Raw genomic sequence first — 25,467 nt, forward strand, 5'->3', positions numbered from 1 at the left:
TCAACTGCTCTTCCAGGTCCTTTGCTGTCTCTGACAGAATTACGATGTGATCGGCGAACCTCAAAGTTTTCATTTATTTTCCATGGATTTTAATTCCTACTCCGAACTTTTCTTTTGATTCCTTTACTGCTTGCTCAATATACAGATTGAATAACATGGGGGAGAGGCTACAACCCTATCTCACTCCCTTCCCAACCACTGCTTCCCTTTCATGCTCCTCGACTTTTATAACTACCATCTGGTTTCTGTACAAATTGCAAATAGCCTTTCACTCCCTGTATTTGACCTCTGCCTTCTTTAGAGTTTGAAAGTGAGTATTCCAGTCAACATTGTCAAAAGCTTTCTCTAACTCTACAAATGCTAGAAATGTAGGTTTGCCTTTCCTTAATATATCTTCTAAGATAAGTCGTAGGGTCAGTATTGCCTCACGTGTTCCAATATTTCTACGGAATCCAAACTGATCTTCCCCGAGGTCGGCTTCTGCCAGTTTTTCCATTCGTCTGTAAAGAATTTGTATTAGTATTTTCCAGCCGTGACTTATTAAACCGATATTACATTACATTGTTGAAAAATGTCACTGAGATCTAGAAGAGAGGACACTGTCACCAGCCTTAGTACGTCCAAAATGTAGTGCATGCAGTAGAAATTAGTGCCTGTGCAAACCAGAGATGACTGCATTGTACATCCGCACTGTATACCACCAGCCCAGGTGCCAGGACAGATGATAATCACAAATACAATATGGTAATATTCATTTCTCCTCGGAGTCTTCAAACATGGATGAGCTCATCTTGATGGGATGCCTAGAATCAGGAATCGTCGAAGAAAAACGTGATGGCTCTCCTGTATGCACCATAGTCGTTGAGTGGACCAGTGGCGGCTTGCACCACTGGTCGCCATGTTGATTGTATGCGTGATTGCATTGTTTTACTGAAAAGAGCCCGTTTGCTGCCTCAACGGACGTGATGTGGTTGTAAGATCCTGTATGACCGAGAGAAGAATATCTTTGTCATCTCGGAAGCAAGTTGCGTGGGGCCGTTGAGATCCTGTAGTAGGGTGTTGAGTATGGCCATCTTCAATTCCACATTTGCATGGCAGTCAGGGGTTTCCGATAAATGGCAGCAACGATATCATGCTACGATAAATTGCAGGCTTGATAGCCTACGGTCCTGCCTATGTCGGATTCCGGCATCTGCTAATAGACGTTTATCGTTCTTACACAAGGTATAACACGAGCTTTTCATAAACAAATGCGATTTCTGAATGAGAAATCCGTTGCATAATCTTTCCTTATATACAGAATGTACACTACCGGCCATTAAAATTGCTACACCAAGAAGAAATGCAGATGACAAACGGGTATTCATTGGACAAATATATTATACTATAACTGACCTGTAATTACATTTTCACGCAAATTGGGTGCATAGATCCTAAGAAATCAGTAACCAGAACAACCACCTCTGGTCGTAATAACGGCCTTGATACCCCTGGGCATAGAGTCAAACAGAGCTTGGATGGCGTGTACAGGTACAGCTGCCCATGCAGCTTCAATACGATACCACAGTTCATCAAAAGTAGTGACTGGCGTATTGTGACGAGCCAGTTGCTCGGTCACCATTGACCAGACGTTTTCAATTGGTGAGAGATCTGGAGAATGTGGTCGCCAGGGCAGCAGTCGAACATTTTATGAATCCGGAAAGGCCCGTACAGGATCTGCAACATGCGGTCGTGCATTATCCTGCTGAAATGTAGGGTTTCGCAGGGAACGAATGAAGGGTAGAGCCACAGGTCGTAACACATCTGAAATGTAACGTCTACTGTTCAAAGTGCCGTCAATGCGAACAAGAGGTGACTGAGACGTGTAACCAATGGCACCCCTTACCATCACGCCGGGTTATACACCAGTATGGCGATGACGAATACACGCTTCCAATGTGTGTTCACCGCGATGTAGCCAAACACGGGTGTGACCATCACGATGCTGTAAACAGAACCTGGATTCATCCGAAAAAATGACGTTTTGCCATTCGTGCACCCAGGTTCATAGTTGAGTACACCATCGCAGGCGCTCCTGTCTGTGATGCAGCGTCAAGGGTAACCGCAGCCATGGTATCCGAGCTGATAGTCCATGCTGCTGCAAACGTCGTCGAACTGTTCGTGCAGATGGTTGTTGTCTTGCAGACGTCCCCATCTGTTGACTCAGGGATCGAGACGTGGCTGCACGATCCGGTACAGCCATGCGGATAAGATGCCTGTCATCTCGACTGCTAGTGATACGAGGCCGTTGGGATCCAGCAAGGCGGTTCCGTATTACCCTCGTGAACCCAACGATTCCATATTCTGCTAACAGTCATTGGATCACGACCAACGCGAGCAGCAATGTCGTGATACGATAAACCGCAATCGCGATAGGCTACAATCCGACCTTTATCAAAGTCGGAAACGTGATGGTACGCGTTTCTCCTCCTTACACGAGGCATCACAGCAACGTTTCACCAGGCAACGCCGGTCAATTGCTGTTTGTGTATGAGAGATCGGTTGGAAACTTTCCTCATGTCAGAACGTTGTAGGTGTCGCCACCGGCGCCAACCTTGTGTGAATGCTTTGAAAAGCCAATCATTTGCATATCACAGCATCTTCTTTCTGTGGGTTAAATTTCGCGTCTGTAGCATGTCATCTTCATGGTGTAGCAAATTTTAATGGCCAGTAGTATAGATGATGTGCTAATAATTTATACATTCAACACCTAAATCAATGCAATGCTAACATTGTACGGTATTTTATATATGCAGACTGAAGGAATGCATGAAAATTTGTACCAAGGCCTGGATTCGAATCTGCCACTAAGCAACTGGCACAGTGGCTTTGCACAGCTGCAAGGACTACGTAAGCACGCCTCCCTCCTCAACCCAAATTCCCATTAGAGCGTCAGATTGCTTGGTCTTCCCCCTAAACTCGAACGGCATAGAGGCTCTCAAAGTGTACTGGAATAGCACCTTTTTCATTAGTCGCTTCAGTCTGCATATATGCACCATAGATGTTTGAGATTTGAAACGTTTCATTTGATTAAAGCACCTAAGCCTGGATTTTAGGCAGGATCCCTCGTTTCGCTCGATGCTGGGCTGTTACTGCAACGAAGCTGGAGAGGCTCTGCAACGCTGTTCGAATTTACGGGGAAACCAAGTAGGCTGATAGTGAATCGGAATTTGGTTTGAGGAAGGAGGCGTGTTAGGGTAGTCCGTGCACTTGGGCAAAGCCACTGCGCCACAGGGGCGTAGTTGTTGGCGCATCTGCTCAGTTAGCAGCAGACCCACATTCGAATCCCGGATTTTGTACAAATTTTCATTTGTCACATGGACGATAAATACACTCCTGGAAATGGAAAAAAGAACACATTGTTGACACCGGTGTGTCAGACCCACCATACTTGCTCCGGACACTGCGAGAGGGCTGTACAAGCAATGATCACACGCACGGCACAGCGGACACACCAGGAACCGCGGTGTTGGCCGTCGAATGGCGCTAGCTGCGCAGCATTTGTGCACCGCCGCCGTCAGTGTCAGCCAGTTTGCCGTGGCATACGGAGCTCCATCGCAGTCTTTAACACTGGTAGCATGCCGCGACAGCGTGGACGTGAACCGTATGTGCAGTTGACGGACTTTGAGCGAGGGCGTATAGTGGGCATGCGGGAGGCCGGGTGGACGTACCGCCGAATTGCTCAACACGTGGGGCGTGAGGTCTCCACAGTACATCGATGTTGTCGCCAGTGGTCGGCGGAAGGTGCACGTGCCCGTCGACCTGGGACCGGACCGCAGCGACGCACGGATGCACGCCAAGACCGTAGGATCCTACGCAGTGCCGTAGGGGACCGCACCGCCACTTCCCAGCAAATTAGGGACACTGTTGCTCCTGGGGTATCGGCGAGGACCATTCGCAACCGTCTCCATGAAGCTGGGCTACGGTCCCGCACACCGTTAGGCCGTCTTCCGCTCACGCCCCAACATCGTGCAGCCCGCCTCCAGTGGTGTCGCGACAGGCGTGAATGGAGGGACGAATGGAGACGTGTCGTCTTCAGCGATGAGAGTCGCTTCTGCCTTGGTGCCAATGATGGTCGTATGCGTGTTTGGCGCCGTGCAGATGAGCGCCACAATCAGGACTGCATACGACCGAGGCACACAGGGCCAACACCCGGCATCATGGTGTGGGGAGCGATCTCCTACACTGGCCGTACACCACTGGTGATCGTCGAGGGGACACTGAATAGTGCACGGTACATCCAAACCGTCATCGAACCCATCGTTCTACCATTCCTAGATCAGCAAGGGAACTTGCTGTTCCAACAGGACAATGCACGTCCGCATGTATCCTGTGCCACCCAACGTGCTCTAGAAGGTGTAAGTCAACTACCCTGGCCAGCAAGATCTCCGGATCTGTCCCCCATTGAGCATGTTTGGGATTGGATGAAGCGTCGTCTCACGCGGTCTGCACGTCCAGCACGAACGCTGGTCCAACTGAGGCGCCAGGTGGAAATGGCATGGCAAGCCGTTCCACAGGACTACATCCAGCATCTCTACGATCGTCTCCATGGGAGAATAGCAGCCTGCATTGCTGCGAAAGGTGGATATACACTGTACTAGTGCCGACATTGTGCATGCTCTGTTGCCTGTGTCTATGTGCCTGTGGTTCTGTCAGTGTGATCATATGATGTATCTGACCCCAGGAATGTGTCAATAAAGTTTCCCCTTCCTGGGACAATGAATTCACGGTGTTCTTATTTCAATTTCCAGGAGTGTAGTTTGGACAAGAAGAGAATAGAAGCTTTCGAAATGTGGTGCTACAGAAGAATGCTGAAGATTAGATGGGTAGATCACATAACTAATGAGGAGGTATTGAATAGAGTTGTGGAAAAGAGAAAGTTGTGGCACAACTTGACTCGAAGAAGGGATCAGTTGGTAGGACATGCTCTGAGGCATCAAGGGATCACCAATTTAGTATTGGAGGGCAGCGTGGAGGGTAAAAATCGTAGAGGGAGACCAAGAGTAGAATACACTAAACAGATACAGAAGGATGTAGGTTGCAGTAGGTACTGGGAGATGAAGCAGCTTGCACAGGATAGAGTAGCATGGAGAGCTGCATCAAACCAGTCTCAGGACTGAAGATCACAACAATATATATATATATATATATATATATATATATATATATATATATATATATATATATATATATATATATATACACACACTTATCGTTATTTACCCATTTCGGGGAGCGTTAAAACACAATCAATTTTCATGGCACTTTTTTTCTCTTTCGTTTCTCTTCCCAAAAACCTCTGATATATTCACTCTGTATCTTCTTCCTCTCTTCTGTCCAATTCTTTCTGGTTTCTTCTCTTTTGGTGTTTTCTCGAATTTTTGTTTCTGATTTTTTCTCTGTATCTTTCTCTGTTCGTTATTTCATCTGTCGAGATATTTAGTTTCTTGAGGTCTTCCATGGTTTTCATCGTATTACTCATCACTATGTTAAAAATCATCTTGATCAGCCTATTTTCATTTATCCTATAAATTTGCCCATAGAATTTGGCCCTTCTTTTTCTGATGTTGTTTGTAATTCTCTCTGTCTGTTTGTTCAAATAGTTCAAATGACTCTGAGCACTATGGGACTTAACATCTGTGGTCATCAGTCCCCTAGAACTTAGAACTACTTAAACCTAACTAACCTAAGGACATCACACACATCCCTGCCCGAGGCAGGATTCGAACTAGAGATGGGGGATCCGCTCTTGAACTAATTCATAGAGTTCAATCTTTCAAAGGAGTGAACAATCAGTGATTCAGAAAAAAAGAACGGTAGCTCCAAACGTTTCCCAGGCAGAGAGAGAGAGAGAGAGAGAGAGAGAGAGAGAGAGAGAGAGACGGAGCATATCAGCAGCGCCTCTGCTGGTCAGAGCACAGTGCACGCCACACAACACAGCCAGCGCCGGCCTCTGCCCTGCTTCTACCTTGGCTGCCTGCATTGTGCAGTGCCCCATTGGATTTTGTGTTTCACATATGCCGGACCGTCTCTGTGCGTCGTCTGCCGTGTGCACTGTGCAGTGTCTGGCGCAGCTTAACTTCGCATCGCACTCTGTCGGCGATCGTTTCAGTCGCACGTCCTGCCCTCTGGGCAGTTGATGCCAGCAACAGGACAGAGAGCCACCTAGCGGATAACGTAGGAACTACTTGCATAAACCTGCTCGCAAGGGAGCGGACGATTTGTCTCGGAGCGGGTGAGCTCCCCCCACCCTCGGAACTCGCCCGCTCAACGCTCACCCCACCGTCACGACTCTAGCCAGAGCGTCGAGCAAAGCGACTCTGGTGTCACTCTGGTCTCTGCGGTCTCAGCTCACGCAGTAATACAGCTCGCGGCTCGACCTGCTCGACTCAGCGCCTCTGCATCGGAGTTTGTCCCCACTGGATATTGTTCTTCATAGTAATACCGCTATGTATATTACATTATTATGTTATGTATACATCAATTGTTTTTATTTTATTTTTATTTGTTTAAACTGATTAGATTAGGTTCCTGATGACTACTCTTACTATAGGATTTTTATTATGGACACTCGAATTTACGCTTTAATTACGAGCGAACCGATAAACGTATCGCAAAATGTGATACACCAATATTTTCCTTGTTTTATTCTGCGTAAGGCTATATGCAGCACTTTCGTTTTACAGTCAAATTTATATTTTTTTTCTTATTCTGGTACGGATTTTGCGATTTTAGGCGTCTTCGAAAGGAAAAATATATGGCTTGCGATGTATTTGTATGAGGTTAATGAAATTTTAATACATTATAGCCAAATATATTGTTAATGTAAATCTCAAGTTACAACATTTTCCGATCACCCAAAAAACCACGCTAGTGCAAAATAAATCAATACTCAAAAACTTTGTCATATCGTGGAAATTTCAATAAACAATACAAAATTCTTACTCATTATCTATGTTACTTCAAAATAGGATCAAATAAGATCAAAATACAGGTATAGTACTGGAATAAACCAAGTTTAAAGGGCAATGTGCCTTTCATTTATTTTCTTTTGTAAATGAGTGGTGAGTCATGAAAAACAGCTAATTCATTTCAGGGAGTGAACAGTTCTGATCCAATCTCTGAAAAGAACAGTTTTGCCCATCTCTAATTCGAACCTGCGACCGTAACGGTCACGCGGTTCCAGACTGATGCGCCTAGAACCGCACGGCCACACCGGCCGGCTGTCTGTTGGTACAGTTCTGTTTATCCAGATACACTGTCTCTGAACTGGCCCTTAGATTTTTCTCAGAATTTTCCTCTCTTGCTTTCCATTTCCATGATCTTCGTTCTTCCCCTGATTACTGTCGTTTCTGATGCATGCAAGACTTCGAGTAAGACTACTGTTTTGTGATGTCTTAATTTGGCATTAACGGAAATACTTCTTTAGTTGTAAGGGTTCCATGTAAGTCTGCAAGCTTTTTGTAGCTTTACAACTCATTCTTTATTGGCTGTCGAATTTACTCCTGTTTTTTGTATAATCTCTCCGAGATATTTGAAACTTTCTACTTGTGCTATCTTTCCATACTTTGTTACCAATGGGTTTCTATTTGTGGATTTTGTGTCCATGTACTGTTGAGTGGTACTTAAGTAAATAAATTAGTGAAATCAAAGTGAACTAGAAATTAGAATATAAATGAAAAACTTGGTTTAGTTTAGAGAGTTACATACTCGCAAACAGCGGGCAGAACAGCAGAACAGAAGAGACAATGACCGTGAAGTCAGCAAGTTCCACATAAACGGGCGCTGTCGATTCAGCCGTCAGGGCATCGCCTGACCGGCTCACGTGTTCTCAGTTGTCGTATGTGAGCAAAGGCCTTCACCTACATCCCAAGAGCCAATGACCGACGTTAAGAAGATTCTTCGAGAAGCTTTTCAACGTGACAGAAGAGGCAATGGCCATGAAGTCGTTTACCTCCAGTGAACTGAAGTGAATAAATATGCGAGATGCGGTGGGCCCGACAGATGAAGACGGAGACGGAGACGGAGTCGAAGACGAAGACGAAGACGGAGATGAAGACGAGAGACGAGGGAAGAAAAGAAGAGTAGCAGTAGTTTTCTGTCAGTTTCGGTGCTGAAGACCGTCATGCAAGAAGAGTCTGCATCATGCACAGACGAAGCAAGTCCGCCGCTGTAATGGAATAGCAAGCAGCAGCCGTGGCGCCTGAAGACAGAAGTTAAAAGGTATTTGAAGTCTGGTTTTTACATACCCGGGTGACTCGTGAGGACGGGAAGGAGACGGCCTCACATCGGTAGTCACCTGTGAGCTGGGATGAAGACCTGACAGCCGAAGACTGGCAAGTGGGAGTCCGTGGTTCGAGTGTGCCACACTGGCCTTCCCCCGCCGCGCCGCTCCGCTGGCCGACGCAGAACACACGCGGCCGCTTAGAGAAGAGAAACACTGGGACGCGACACCCAAGGTATCATCCGATGCACGACTTCGCTCGCAATAATTAAACGGGCCACCTCGCGCTGCGCGTCTCCAGTCAACTGGGCGAGACGGCGACACGAGCTACACACCACTACGCGTAATCAGACGCCGCCGCCGCCGTCGCTGCCTCAGCAGAAGACTTCACAAACGACACAGCTGCCGCTCTCCGAACCAGAACATTCCGTAAGATACAGTTGTACAAATCTTCAATAAAAGTTATCTTATGTAAAAATGATGTTTCATTCGACCTCATACCCGAGCCAAGGAAGAACCCACCTTCCCCACATGTTGTTAAGAGAGAAAAGTTAATTTATTTAATATTTTCACCCTGACAGAATGCTTTAGAATGCTCATCCTGACAATTGACTTGCATCAAAAGAGAAAACCCAGTTACATTTAGTGACAGAAGTGTCACATTTAGTAACCCAACTGTTACATTTGGTGTCAGAAAAAAAAACACTTGGCTCAATGTGAGGTGTGAATGACAGTCACTAAAGGTCCACAGTTAGTATTGTTTAATGTGTGAAAGAATAGAGGTTTGCATAGCAGTCGTAATATTTTCTTTATTTAGAAGTGTATTCTCTCTCATAATTTTAAGAGTTTGTCGAAAATATTTAAACATCTTTTGAATTCAGTGTGGTAATATTGTGTAACTAACAGTTTGTAAAATGATGACACGACATCGTACAAAGTCAGAGTCAGCACCACAAGCGGTTTCTACTGAGGAAGCTATTCAGAGCTTAGTTAATCAGATAGCACAGCTTAAAAATGATAATAATGCATTATTTAAACAGTTGAGTGCCGTTAGGCAAACCAGTGCAATCCCTCCCACCCTAGATTCCTCAGCAGCAGCCTTGGTAACTCCTTTTTCAAGTAAACCTGGCGAGGACATAACAGCCTTTTTTGATGATTTAGTAGCAGCTGCAAAGTTAGGATCATGGTCAGATGAACAGCTCTTACAGATGACAAAGTTAAGATTGCTAGGAGAGGCTAAAGCACACGTATTATACCATGAAGAATTACGGAATGCTCCAACATTTGAGGAATTGAAGAAAGGATTGCTTAAACGTTTTCAAAAACAGAACAGCTGTAGATTTTATAGGGAACAGTTAAACACTATCACTCAGAGGCAAAACGAGTCGTTAGAAAGCTTTGTAGATAGGATTAGAAAAGTTAATATTAACACCTATCAGTTGACAACTAGTGATGAAGCAAATAAAGTTATTTTACAAGAGGCAGAAAATAGAGCTCTGGATACATTTTTACGTGGGTTGCCTCCTGAAACGTCCCGTCGTGTCAGGGCAGAGTTTCCTAAAAATTTAGCAGAAGCTGTATCTGTGGCGACGGCTTTTGAAGAAATTGACATTGCCACCAGATACAAGGAGAAGCGAAATGTATTTTCAGCAGGAGTACGATGTTTTAGGTGCGATCGACAGGGACATATAGCAAAAAACTGCAGACAACCTCAATGCACTAATTGTCAAAGAATAGATCACACATTCAAGGAATGCAGGTCTAAGAAAGTGTTTGGAAATAGAAATCAGTTAAACTCAAACGGGAATGCCGGAGCCGCCGCCAGGCGTTCCCAATAAAATTTCGTGCCATTAAGGCGGAATGCTGGTTATCTGCTACCATACAGGATAAAGAGGCAAGGATACTAGTGGATACAGGCGCAAAAGTATCAATAGTAAGTAATGAATGTATTGGAGAAAAGAAATATGACCCTCCAAGGTATAGATTGAGTGGAGTAGGAGGAGGTACAGTGAAGTCATTAGGATGTACATCACTGATTTTCTACATTCACGGTGTACAATTTCAAGAAGATGTAGAAGTGGTAACAAAGGTAACTGACGGGTACGACGCGATCCTAGGACTGGATTTCCTGAATAAACATCACACTAAAATCGACCTCAGACAGCAAACTGTAGAACTTAGCGGAATAGTGTTTCAGCTAGGTGACACCGCTGCAAAGGGCCCGCTGCCGCAAGATTTCCCCAACCGGAAGGCGAAATCAACTACACTGCGTGCAACGTCCTTGAAGGTTGATTCGCGGGATCAGATACCATCTGGCTCAGGAAAACTTTTCTGGATGACCGTTGACCCCGAAGTACCTACAGATACAGTGTGTCTAATAGAGCCTTTAGAGGAAAATGAGGAATTAGATGTATCACATTGTTTTGTACGTAGGAGTGTTGTACGGGTTCAAGACGTTGAGGGAGAAAGAAAAGTACCGGTACATATTGACAATTTCGGAGTGGAGGACAAAGAGTTGCATAAGGGAATATTAGTAGCTACAGTCAGTACTTTTGAAGAAGAAGATTTCATTTGGTCAGATATTGATAATGGTCAGAAACCAGACGCCTATAAAACCGCATTACGCCAGAAGATTGAGCATTTGAAAGGAAATGATAGAGACACGATAGAAGCAGTTTTAGTTGAGTTTCAAGATTTATTTAATGCAGAAGGTCCACTGCCAGCAACAGATATCACACAGCATAGGATCCCAACAGGAAATAGCCCCCCAGTTTATAGGAAGCCTTATAGAGTTGCGCATCACTTACAGCCAGTACTGGATGAATTTATAGAACAGCATCTAAAAGATGGAATTATAGAATATTCTGATTCGCCTTATAATTCAAATATCGTAATTATTCCAAAGAAGTCTCCTAACGGTACGAAACGATATAGATTTTGTTGTGACTACAGACACCTTAACAAACAAACTATCTCAGATGTTTATCCTCTTCCAAACATTACAGATATCATTGACAGTTTGGGTAACAGTAAATACTTTTCAACAATCGATCTACGTAGCGGAGATCATCAATTGGAAGTTGCACCTGAAGATAGGCATAAAACAGCATTTTCTACCCCTGGGGCCATTGGCAATTTAAAAGAATGCCTTTCGGTTTGAAAAATGCACCAGCAACTTTTCAAAGACTACTCGATGGAGTATTGCGAGGACTCAAAACTCAGCAATGTTGTGTATATCTAGACGATATTATTGTATTCTCCAAAGACATTAATGAACATGCTGTGCGTCTGCGTAATGTTTTTCAGACTTAGAAAAGCTAAATTAATATTAAATATGGAAAAATGTACTTTTGCATTGACAGAGGTTACATACCTAGGGAATGTCATTAGTGAGGAAGGAATTAAAACAGATCCTCGATTAATTTCGGCAGTTAAGGACTTCCCAACACCACAACGCGTTAAGGAGGTACAAAGTTTCATTGGTCTCGCATCGTACTACCGGAAATATGTTCAAAATGTCGCTGAAATTGCCCGACCCTTAACCCAACTATTGAAAAAGGGTGCAAAATTTCATTGGTCTCAAGATTGTGAATCAGCATTTCAAACCCTTAAAGATAAGTTAACACACAGTCCAGTATTAGCTTACCCAGATTATAATAAAGAATTTATTTTATCCTGTGACGCAAGTGGTCATTCAGTAGGAGTTGTTTTGAGTCAGAATATTAATGGCACGGAACACCCCATAGCTTACGCTTCGAGACAACTAACAACAGCAGAAAGAAATTATTCCACAACGGAGAAAGAATTGTTAAGTGTTATTTATGGCATCAAATACTTTAAATGCTACTTGTATGGTAGGAAATTCAAGGTCATTACAGACCACGCAGCTTTAAAATGGTTGCTTGGGTTAAAGGATCCATCTAGTCGTCTCACGCGTTGGGCCCTATGTCTTTCCGAAATGGATTTCGAAGTTATCCATAAACCAGGCAAAAAACACACGAATGCAGATTGCCTAAGTCGGAAAATAGCACTTTTGGAAGCAACAGGCCGAGATACTGACGACTGGAGAAAGGCGCAAGATGAGGATACAGAATGCAAAAAATACGCATCTCAAAAACAATTTTGCTTTGAAGATGGTGTATTATGCCGTAAAACAAAACTTGGACCGCGAATTGTTGTTCCCCAACACCTTAGACAAGAAATAATGGCAGAGGCCCACGATCATATCCTTGCAGGATACGGTGGACAGCGGACAACCGAAAGACGTGTAGCAGAGCGATTTTGGTGGCAAACCAGAAAGCAGGATGTTGCGCAGTACGTTCGTAATTGCATTGCGTGCGCACAACGAGCTGAACTTTCTCGCTCAAAAATACCCTTACAAAGGCTCCCCGAGGCTTCATGTCCATTTCAAATCTGTGGACTGGATCTCTACGGGCCATATCATAGAACACCTGCTGGTAATAAGTATATTCTTACAATCATAGATCACTTTTCACGATATCTAGCTATGGTGAGTCTCCCAGATCAGCAAGCAAATACAGTTGCCCAAGCTTTAATTAACAACTGGATACTTAAATTTGGCGTACCTGAAGCTATTATCACAGATCAGGGATCTAATTTTATGTCTGAATTAATGAAACAGCTATGCCACTTACTAAAAATACGTAAATTACGCAAACTCTGTTACACCTTCAGTGCAACGGGCGCACAGAAAGAGTTCATCGGACAATTGGCAAGATGCTTAGTTACTATATTAACGAACAACATTCTAATTGGGATACGTATTTACCAATAATCGTGTCGGTATACAACGCCAAAACGCATGAAGCAACTGGCATATCACCTTATGAAGTGGTCTATGGGAGAAAAATGCCGTCCCCTTTTGATGTAATCAGGCAGAAAAACGGAAAAGTCGGAGAAACAGTAAGAGATTTCAGTCGAATGATGAAGGATTTATGGAAAAAGGTTCAAAAATCTAATACAAAGGCTTTGGAACGACAGGAAAGATTAGGTAATACCCAAGCTAAATATTCAAATTACAAAATCGGTCAGTGGGTGATGCTTTCAACTCCATACATTGCGAAAGGAAAAACGAAGAAATTTGTAACAAACTACAGAGGTCCTTATCAAATTATTGAGATCACGTCACCAGTCAACGTTAAATTGCAACTGCCCACCCGAACTACCATTGTCCATGCAAGTCGTTTAAAACTTTTTAAGGGCGCTCCAGATGTAATTCCTTCAACAATAGTATCTGCTTTTCCGAAGGGTGGAGGAAGTCCTCGTAAAGGAAAAAGAGTGACCACGCCAGCACAACATACAGACATGGCACCATACAATCTTCGACCAAGAGTGCGAAAGTCCTAGTTGAATCTTAGTAGACTGTAGTATACATATGTAAATAATTAATAAATGATAGTGCTTTATTTTTTAAGAAAGAAAAAGTTGAACGTAGAAACAGGTAGATCTTGTAGTTAACAATGTATTCCATCTTTTCTTTGTTTTTGTTTTTACTAGGTTGGTAGGTTCATAACCATGTTGTTTGCTCTTTTCAGAAAACGCCATGCAAAGCATTTCCTACACAAAACCTATCCCACCTCAATTACTCCCTTGACAGTTCCCTTCTGAAGTCTTTAGGTATGTTCATAAACTCGCACAGCAAGGCAAAATTGATGCCAATGTTATGATGCAACATGTCTTAAAATTAAAAGGTGAACACAAAACTAAAATTATAATGCTAGGAATGGGTATATCTGGAACCTTTGTGTTGGTGTTTCTGCTTTGTACAGTTTTCTTTTATTTAAGACGAAAAAATAAGCCAAATAATAATATACCACTTCATCAAATCCTTGTTAACTGGATACTACACTCTTAACTGGTGTACTTCAGTGGTTACTTTTGAGCATTACTGTATTAATTTTGTTTATTGTACTTCATTCTTTATTAAACAGTCTCTGGTTAAAATAAACAATACTGTAGAATAGATATTCTTGCATTCATATAGGGTTGATTAAACAGGTGTTGCTATGTAACTTTCTAAGTGAATAATCTATTTTTGTTATTCATTGTCATCAAGATTTGTTACACTTATTACAACGATTTATGTGTACACTATGTGATTCATGACCATACAGTGCTTTAGTAAAGTGATAAAATATTTTCAACATACTTAATGTGAAGCGTGTGTAATCTTCTAAGTCGAGAGTTTTCATTGCTTATGTTAGTGCTTTTGCTGTGTGAAGAGTGGAGGAATGTTGAGTGGTAAATTCGAGGGCGAATTTCTCCGAAGGGTGGAGGAATGTTGAATGGTACTTAAGTAAATAAATTAGTGAAATCAAAGTGAACTAGAAATTAGAATATAAATGAAAAACTTGGTTTAGTTTAGAGAGTTACATACTCGCAAACAGTGGGCAGAACAGCAGAACAGAAGAGACAATGACCGTGAAGTCAGCAAGTTCCACATAAGCGGGCGCTGTCGATTCAGCCGTCAGGGCATCGCCCGACCGGCTCACGTGTTCTCAGTTGTCGTATGTGAGCAAAGGCCCTCGCCTACATCCCAAGAGCCAATGACCGACGTTAAGAAGATTCTTCGAGAAGCTTTTCAACGTGACAGAAGAGGCAATGGCCATGAAGTCGTTCACCCCCAGTGAACTGAAGTGAATAAATACGCGAGATGCGGTGGGCCCGACAGATGAAGACGGAGACGGAGACGGAGTCGAAGACGAAGACGAAGACGGAGATGAAGACGAGAGACGAGGGAAGAAAAGAAGAGTAGCAGTAGTTTTCTGTCAGTTTCGGTGCTGAAGACCGTCATGCAAGAAGAGTCTGCATCATGCACAGACGAAGCAAGTCCGCCGCTGTAATGGAATAGCAAGCAGCAGCCGTGGCGCCTGAAGACAGAAGTTAAAAGGTATTTGAAGTCTGGTTTTTACATACCCGGGTGACTCGTGAGGACGGGAAGGAGACGGCCTCACATCAGTAGTCACCTGTGAGCTGGGATGAAGACCTGACAGCCGAAGACTGGCAAGCGGGAGTCTGTGGTTCGAATGTGCCACACTGGCCTTCCCCCGCCGCGCCGCTCCGCTGGCCGACGCAGAACACACGCGGCCACTTGTAGAAGAGAAACACTGGGACGCGACACCCAAGGTATCATCCGATGCACGATTTCGCTCGCAATAATTAAACGGGCCACCTCGCGCTGCGCGTCTCCAGTCGACTGGGCGAGACGGCGACACGAGATACACACCGCTACGCGTAATCAGACGCCGCCGCCGCCGCCGCTGCCGCAGCAGAAGACTTCACAAACGACACAGCTGCCGCTCTCCGAACCAGAACATTCCGTAAGATACAGTTGTACAAATCTTCAATAAAAGTTATCTTATGTAAAAATGATGTTTCATTCGACCTCATACCCGAGCCAAGGAAGAACCCACCCTCCCCACATGTTGTTAAGAGAGAAAAGTTAATTTATTTAATATTTTCACCCTGACAGAATGCTTTAGAATGCTCATCCTGACAATTGACTTGCATCAAAAGAGAAAACCCAGTTACATTCAGTGACAGAAGTGTCACATTTAGTAACACAACTGTTACAGTACTGGGTTTGGACACGAAATCCACAGGGCAAGGGGACTCATACTAATGAAGCACCCCATGGGAACATCATTCTACTACGTCCATGTCGTTGTTCCTGGGTAACGCTAAAAGTAGGATACAGTATATTTCGCAAGAAAATAGCTTAATTTGGCGTAACGAAAGAATTCGTGCACATTTTTTATCGATTTGACGCGTCTTTCTCGGATAATTCTAAATAAATCAGAGTTATTCCCAAATTTTACTTTTTTCTCGATTTCAGCACCATCTGTCAATGGTTTAAAATAAGTTTCAGACAAAATTTGATTACTTTTTTTGGAGAATCCGATCTGCCCCACACAAGGGGGCGGTGCTGGCGGTCACTTGCAGCATTATTTGATGTTCCCCTTTGATCTTACAAACTAGTCTTACCCACTGTTTTACCCGATGTATAGTTTTCGAGATAATCTCATCCGGAACTTCAGATGGACCACCCCATATACACTCCTGGAAATGGAAAAAAGAACACATTGACACCAGTGTGTCAGACCCACCATACTTGCTCCGGACACTGCGAGAGGGCTGTACAAGCAATGATCACACGCACGGCACAGCGGACACACCAGGAACCGCGGTGTTGGCCGTCGAATGGCGCTAGCTGCGCAGCATTTGTGCACCGCCGCCGTCAGTGTCAGCCAGTTTGCCGTGGCATACGGAGCTCCATCGCAGTCTTTAACACTGGTAGCATGCCGCGACAGCGTGGACGTGAACCGTATGTGCAGTTGACGGACTTTGAGCGAGGGCGTATAGTGGGCATGCGGGAGGCCGGGTGGACGTACCGCCGAATTGCTCAACACGTGGGGCGTGAGGTCTCCACAGTACATCGATGTTGTCGCCAGTGGTCGGCGGAAGGTGCACGTGCCCGTCGACCTGGGACCGGACCGCAGCGACGCACGGATGCACGCCAAGACCGTAGGATCCTACGCAGTGCCGTAGGGGACCGCACCGCCACTTCCCAGCAAATTAGGGACACTGTTGCTCCTGGGGTATCGGCGAGGACCATTCGCAACCGTCTCCATGAAGCTGGGCTAAGGTCCCGCACACCGTTAGGCCGTCTTCCGCTCACGCCCCAACATCGTGCAGCCCGCCTCCAGTGGTGTCGCGACAGGCGTGAATGGAGGGACGAATGGAGACGTGTCGTCTTCAGCGATGAGAGTCGCTTCTGCCTTGGTGCCAATGATGGTCGTATGCGTGTTTGGCGCCGTGCAGGTGAGCGCCACAATCAGGTTTGCATACGACCGAGGCACACAGGGCCAACACCTGGCATCATGGTGTGGGGAGCGATCTCCTACACTGGCCGTACACCACTGGTGATCGTCGAGGGGACACTGAATAGTGCACGGTACATCCAAACCGTCATCGAACCCATCGTTCTACCATTCCTAGACCGGCAAGGGAACTTGCTGTTCCAACAGGACAATGCACGTCCGCATGTATCCTGTGCCACCCAACGTGCTCTAGAAGGTGTAAGTCAACTACCCTGGCCAGCACGATCTCCGGATCTGTCCCCCATTGAGCATGTTTGGGACTGGATGAAGCGTCGTCTCACGCGGTCTGCACGTCCAGCACGAACGCTGGTCCAACTGAGGCGCCAGGTGGAAATGGCATGGCAAGCCGTTCCACAGGACTACATCCAGCATCTCTACGATCGTCTCCATGGGAGAATAGCAGCCTGCATTGCTGCGAAAGGTGGATATACACTGTACTAGTGCCGACATTGTGCATGCTCTGTTGCCTGTGTCTATGTGCCTGTGGTTCTGTCAGTGTGATCATATGATGTATCTGACCTCAGGAATGTGTCAATAAAGTTTCCCCTTCCTGGGACAATGAATTCACGGTGTTCTTATTTCAATTTCCAGGAGTATATATATATATATATATATATATATATATATATATATATATATATATATATATATATATATATATATAGGGTGACCAAAAAGTCAGTATAAATTTTAAAACTGAATAAATCACGGAATAATGTAGATAGAGAGGTAGAAATTGACACACATGTTTGGAATGACATTGAGTTTTATTAGAACCTAAAAAGAAAGTACAAAAATGTCCGACAGATGGCGCTTCATCTGATCAGAATAGCAATAATTAGCATAACAAAGTAAGACAAATCAAAGATGATGTTCTTTACAGGAAATGCGCAATATGTCCACCATCATTCCTCAACAATAGCTGTAGTCGAGGAATAATGTTGTGAACAGCACTGTAAAGCATGTACGGAGTTATGGTGAGGCATTGGAGTCGGATGTTGTCTCTCAGCATCCATAGAAATGTCTGTCGGTCACAATACACTTGCGACTTCAGGTAACCCAAAGCCAATAATCGCACGGACTGAGGCCTGTGGACCTGGGAGGCCAAGCATGACGAAAGTGAGTTTTTGATCACCATATATATATATATATATATATATATATATATATATATATATATATATGGTGTTACAAAAAGGTACGGCCAAACTTTCAGGAAACATTCCTCACACACAAAGAAAGAAAATATGTTATGTGGACATGTGTCCGGAAACGCTTACTTTCCATGTTAGAGCTCATTTTATTACTTCTCTTCAAATCACATTAATCATGGAATGGAAACACACAGCAACAGAACGTACCAGCGTGGCTACAAACACTTTATTACAGGAAATGTTCGAAATGTCCTCCGTTAGCGAGGATACATTCATCCACCCTCCGTCGCGTGGAATCCCTGATGCGCTGATGCAGCCCTGGAGAATGGCGTATTGTATCACAGCCGTCCACAATACGAGCACGAAGAGTCTCTACATTTGGTACCGGGGTTGCGTAGACAAGAGCTTTCAACTGCCCCCATAAATCAAAGTCAAGAGGGTTGAGGTCAGGAGAGCGTGGAGGCCATGGAATCGGTCCGCCTCTACCAATCCATCGGTCACCGAATCTGTTGTTGAGAAGCGTACGAACACTTCGACTGAGATGTGCAGAAGCTCCATCGTGCATGAACCACATGTTGTGTCGTACTTGTAAAGGCACATGTTCTAGCAGCACAGGTAGAGTATCCCGTATGAAATCATGATAACGTGCTCCATTGAGCGTAGGTGGAAGAACATGGGGCTCAATCAAGACATCACCAACAATGCCTGCCCAAACGTTCACAGAAATTCTGTGTTGATGACGTGATTGCACAATTGCGTGCGGATTCTCGTCAGCCCACAAATGTTGATTGTGAGAATTTACAATTTGATCACGTTGGAATGAAGCCTCATCCGTAAAGAGAACATTTGCACTTAAATGAGGATTGACACGTTGTTGGATGAACCATTCGCAGAAGTGTACCTGTGGAGGCCAATCAGCTGCTGATAGTGCCTGCACACGCTGTACATGGTACGGAAACAATTGGTTCTCCCGTAGCACTCTCAACACAGTGACGTGGTCAACGTTACCTTGTACAGCAGCAACTTCTCTGACGCTGACATTAGGTTTATCGTCAACTGCACGAAGAATTGCCTCGTCCATTGCAGGTGTCCTCGTCGTTCAAGGTCTTCCGCAGTCGCGAGTCATAGGCTGGAATGTTTCGTGCTCAATAAGACGCCGATCAATTGCTTCGAACGCCTTCCTGTCGGGACACATTCGTTCTGGAAATCTGTCTCGATACAAACGTACCGCGCCACGGCTATTGCCCCGTGCTAATCCATGCATCAAATGGGCATCTGCCAACTCCGCATTTGTAAACATTGCACTGACTGCAAAACCACGTTCGTGATGAACACTGACCTGATGTTACGTACTGATGTGCTTGATGCTAGTACTGGAGAGCAATGAGTCGCATGTCAACACAAGCACCGAAGTCAACATTACCTTCCTTCAATTGGGCCAACTGGCGGTGAATCGAGGAAGTAAAGTACATACTGACGAAACTAACATGAGCTCTAACATGGAAAGTAAGCGTTTCCGGACACATGTCAACATAACATATTTTCCTTCTTTGTGTGTGAGGAATGTTTCCTTAAAGTTCGGCCGTACCTTTTTGTAACACCCTGTATATGTATAAAGTTTTGTTTATTGCATTCCATTGTCTTGGTGTTGCTATGTTAGCGGCCATAAGTGCTTGTATGACATACTCACTTCAGCATACTCACTTCAGCAATCGTACTGACACAGTTTTTGCTACTGACCAGATCTGTATCTCATCGTCCCGAGGCGTGGTGCAGCGGCACGGCAGTATGAGATGGTCGGCAGGACAGCCGGCTTCTGTCGCCGCAGCGACGACAGCCGTGCAGAGGACAGCAGCCGAGAGCAGCCATGCTGCAGGCGGCGCACGGCAGCGCGCCCTCCCCATCACGTCACAGCCATCCAACTGGGCGGCCGTCGTTCCTAAGTCCAGCTGCTGTCGCCAGCCGGGGTCCTCTTCATCAAGGCACGCCAACCTGAAATACATACAGTCTGCTATTGCTACTCTGAATTTGACACTGAAGGCCTTATACACTGACGGGAAAAAAATAGCGACACCGAGAAGGAGTGCTGTGACAGAAACGAAAGCTCGTTGGGATGTCTGTACATCCGAAAGATGACGTCTATTCAAATTTCGCACCAGCCCATAAGAGTGTGGCTGGTAACGCGACTCTGAGGAAGCAAATCAGGTTTGCTTTAAGGGCATACAGAAAGGATCGTGAGCATCAGTTACCTTTCGGATTGTACACTACTGGGCATTAAAATTGCTACACCACGAAGATGACGTGCTACAGACGCGAAATTTAACCGACAGGAAGAAGATGCTGTGATATGCAAACGATTAGCTTTTCAGAGCATTCACACAACATTGGCGCCGGTGGCGACACCTACAACGTGCTGATATGAGGAAAGTTTCCAACCGATTTTTCATACACAAACAGTAGTTGACCGGCGTTGCCTGGTGAAACGTTGTTGTGATGCCTCGTGTAAGGAGGAGAAATGCGTACCATCACGTTTCCGACTTTGATAAATGTCGGATTGTAGCCTATCGCGATTACGGTTTATCGTATCGCGACATTGCTGCTCGCGTTGGTCGAGATCCAATGACTGTTAGCAGAATATGGAATTGGTGGGTTCAGGAGGGTAATACGAAACGCCGTGCTGGATCCCAACGGCCTCGTATCACTAGCAGTCGAGATGACAGGCATCTTATCCGCATGGCTGTAACGGATCGTGCAGCCACGTCTCGATCCCTGAGTCAACAGATGGAGACGTTTGCAAGACAACAACCATCTGCACGAACAGTTCGACGACGTTTGCAGCAGCATGGACTATCGGCTCGGAGACCGTGGCTGCGGTTATCCTTGACCCTGCATCACAGGCAGGAGCGCCTGCGATGGTGTACTCAACGACGAACATTGGTGCACGAATGGTAAAACGTCATTTTTTCCGATGAATCCAGGTTCCGTTTACAACATCATGATGGCCGCATCCGTGTTTGGCGACATCGTGGTGAACGCACATTGGAAGCGTGTATTCGTCATCGCCATACTGGCGTATCACCCGGCGTGATGGTATGGGGTGCCATTGGTTACACGTCTCGGTCACCTCTTGTTCGCACTGACGGCACTTTGAACAGTGCACGTTACATTTCAGATGTGTTACGACCCGTGGCTCTACCCTTAATTCTATCCCTGCGAAACCCTACATTTCAGCAGGATAATGCACAACCATATGTTGCAGATCCTGTACGGGCCTTTCTGGATACAGAAAATGTTCGACTGGTGCCCTGGCGACCACATTCTCCAGACCTCTCACCAATTGAAAACGTCTGGTCAATGGTGGCCGAGCAACTGGCTCGTCACAATACGCCAGTCACTACTCTTGACGATCTGTGGTATCGTGTTGAAGCTGAATGGGCAGCTGTACCTGTACACGCCATCCAAGCTCTGTTTGACTCTATGCCCAGGCGTATCAAGGCTGTTATTACGGTCAAAGGTGGTTGTTCTGGGTACTGATTTCTCAGGATCTATGCACCGAAATTGCTTGAAAATGTAATCACATGTCAGTTATAGTATAATATATTTGTCCAATGAATACCCGTTTATCGTCTGCATTTCTTCTTGGTGTAGCAATTTTAATGGCCAGTATTGTATGTGATGGATTGACGTTAGTCAAGAATGCTTCAAGGCGACATAGACATCATCATCTTTACCGCACCGAGTTTGCATTGTGACCTGCAATAGGGCTACGGGAAACTGGATGTTCTTTTTGCGACATTGCAGAAAGACATGGCAGGAATGGAGCCACTGCACATGGTTGGCGGCAGCGATTGTAACGTGAATATACTGTCGCAAGTAGACTGGACTCCGGACGACCACGTGGCGCTAGAGATAGGGAAGACCATCGTGTTCCGCGTATGGCTCTGACACATCGTACTGCATCTGCAGCAGTAATTTCAGCAGCAGTTCGCACTACAGTGACAATTCAATTTCAATTCAATTCAGTTCACACCGAAATGTTACAGTTCGCTTGCTTCAAGGACAACATCAATCGAGACGCCCTGTAGCGTGCATTCCACTGATCCCAAACCACCGCCACATGAGACTTCAATAGTCTCAAGCGAGAGCTCATTGGAGGGCTAGGTGGATGTCTCTTATGTTTTTTGATGAAAGCTGGTTCTGCCTGGAGACCAGTGATAGGTATGTGTTGGTTAGAAAGAGGCCAGTCGAGAGGCTGCAACCATCCTGTCTCTTGGCAGACATACAGGATCTACACCTGGAGTTATGGTCAGGGGTGCCATTTTGTATGACAGCAGGAGCATTCTCATGGTTATCCCACGTACCATGACTGCAAATTTGTACCTCAGTCTGATGATTCGGCTTATTGCTCTGCCATACATGAACAGCGTACCAGGGGATGTTTTCCAACGGGATGACGCTCGCTCACATACCGCTGTTGTAACCCAGCATGCTCTACACTGTGTCGACATGTTACCTTGGCCTGCTCGATCACCAGATCTGTCTCCAATCGAGCACAAATGTGACATCATCGTACGACAACACCAGCTTCATACACAAACAGCATTAACTGTTCCTATGTTGACCGACTAACTGCAACACGCATGGCTCTCTATCCCAGAAACTGACTTCCAGCACTTGTACAACACAATGCATGCACGTTTGCATGCTTGCATTCTGGAATTTTTTCCGACAGTATATAAAAATAAGACAATACTTTACAGGTCTTATCTGAAACTTTTAGTCTAAGATATACAGGGTGAAACCGAACTCCACCGACAACATTTCGCAGATTACTGAAAGACATTTCTGAGTTTTCTGGTATAACGAACTCGCGGTCTCTGGTGGCTCATCCACAGTAATTCCATTTGATTTGATTTCTTACCCCAACTTCTGGCTGTGGTACCTAGAGGGTAGAGTGTGTGACGGGTCAAAAAGTAACGACAAAATTTTAACTGTCATCAGAGAAGTTAAGTCTCCCTAACTTGTTGTATTAACAACCGGATTAGTCCAAAGAAATAAGCAGGAGAACTGAAATGTATGTTAGTATATGGTTTTCCTTATACGTGTTTGCTTAATAATAATGTTCTAATATCGGTGCTGTGACATTCGCCACCACTATGAACGGAGCGAGAGGCCGAAGATGTTACGAGTTGCGCTCATCGCCAGCAGTAAGAGTGCTCATAGCCAGCACTATCTGTCTGTGGAAAAGATTAAATCCAACAGGAGTTGGCCACAGAAGCAGTAGCCGACAGCTGTGGAACATAATGAACTGATTGTTAGAAGTAACGGTAGTGTCGTACCTTTGTTTGCTGAATGGTTCCTAGATGGTTTTAGCATGGGGCTAATAGTCAGTGCAGTTCTGGACCTTGAACAAGTCCCTTGAATACCAGGTTTTCTGTAGGGCAGTGGACCTATCGCAGAGGAGACTAATTGGTGAGCTGTCGTACTGATGTCCACAGTTTAACTGCTCGATTGCTATTCAGAGGAATAGTTTCTGAATAAGTTTAATTAGGTATATGGAGGATTTTAGTGTGTAGAAGGTGATGCTGACTGCTAGTGTTGGTTCTATGGTTCACTGAATTCTGATTGTTGTTATTAAATCGCGATCAACAGACGATCTCTATAGGCCACTGCGGGTTTCACAGGCTTTAAGAATTAATTAATAGTTTACTAGGAAGCGTAGTAAATCCTGTACCTAGACTGGACACTGATAATTGGCACTTATTTTGCTATACAAACGGTCGTCGTACTGACCAATTCTGTGCATATTAACTAGTGATCCTGTTCTGTACTACAAGGCGGAATCCGTTGGTCCATACACTCCCAGGGTGATTGAATGCGATTTTATTGGCTGTATTGGCATATACTGACGTAATAGTGTGATTGGAGATAGGCGGAGACGTGAATTTTGGGTCCTTATTGAACAGAGGACTCATATTTATTGAATTAATTTACAAACAAGCACTAGTATTTGTGATAGCGGTATTCTGAAATTGTGGTCGTACAGTGGAAATTGCCCGATGATTGTTGAGATTTTCACAGTAACAGATAAACAGTACACATCTGGAAACATTCGAATCAATGCCTGAGAAAGCTACCATGACTTCCAATTTTAAGTGACGAGTTGACAATTAAATTAGGGCACGATAGTGGGTCCGCGTAGAGCCAGTATCTAAAGAGGCTCAAATTTGTTTCTATTATATAAGTGAAGGCCCAAAGTGGTGGTGGCATGTAGGCTTTTTGTTTATTTCATTACTTACTGTCGTTTCATGTGGGTTTAACTTTTCATGGCTCTTATTCACTCACATCGTCGTTGCGCTGCTGAAATAAAGAGCTAAACAGAGCCTAGGTGTACAAAATAAATTTGAAGTCCTCGCATTTTCATTGAAAATAAATGTAACATCCCCTTAAAATAAACTAAAGTCCCCAAGGGAAGAAAAGAAATAGCTTACAATTTGAAAGAAACAGAAATAAAGAAATAGAAAAAATAACAGAAACAAAAAACTAATGAAACCTACGGAATTAATATTTTACTAAAGGAAATGTACTAGTAATTACTGAATATCGTATTTTGGAGAAAATTATCGTAGCTATTCTTTGCTTGAGAAGTGTCGATTACGATGAGAATTTTATTAATATTTTGCATTTTCAAGTAACAAAAAGAAGTTATTATATCATCAACTCAGTTACAGTGATTGATAACAGTAGTCTTTATTGCAAAGCTGTCTTATAAAATAAAGAGAATAAGAATTTGCGTAATCTAACAGGAAACAGAAGTAGAAGCCAGAGGCTACGAATATATCGCTGGTTTAGCCGTAAATTATGTCTCTGAACATTAAAACGATCAGCAACAGCGGAACTGAAGAGCTTGTACACTACATATAATGTGAGTAAAAATAAATAAATAATCGGTAGGTTGTTACTTACACATTACGGGTTGCGTACGTTCTAGAAACGATGATCCAAAAATAGAGATTTAGTAGGTTAATACAATAGAACTGTTTTTCTTAGTCTCTGTTGGCGTCAATGCATATTATCAAAATAAGTATATGATTTAATTATCCAAGAAGCTTGAGATTTAGTGATGAATCCATTAAGATTTTGTTTTCAT

At 44.4% G+C, this 25,467-nt stretch overlaps 1 protein-coding gene across 1 annotated transcript in view; it reads right to left on the minus strand.

Moving 5' to 3' along the window:
- LOC126234839 (protein artichoke) overlaps positions 1-25,467 on the minus strand; it is a 360,491-nt gene that overhangs the window by 180,079 nt on the left and 154,945 nt on the right. The window contains exon 3 of the mRNA XM_049943581.1: positions 20,058-20,309. Within this exon, the coding sequence (XP_049799538.1) occupies positions 20,058-20,221 (164 nt within the window). The 5' untranslated portion in view covers positions 20,222-20,309. The remainder of the gene's footprint in view (positions 1-20,057; positions 20,310-25,467) is intronic.

The sequence above is a fragment of the Schistocerca nitens genome, chromosome 2, assembly GCF_023898315.1.
Source record: "Schistocerca nitens isolate TAMUIC-IGC-003100 chromosome 2, iqSchNite1.1, whole genome shotgun sequence".
NCBI lineage: Eukaryota > Metazoa > Arthropoda > Insecta > Orthoptera > Acrididae > Schistocerca > Schistocerca nitens.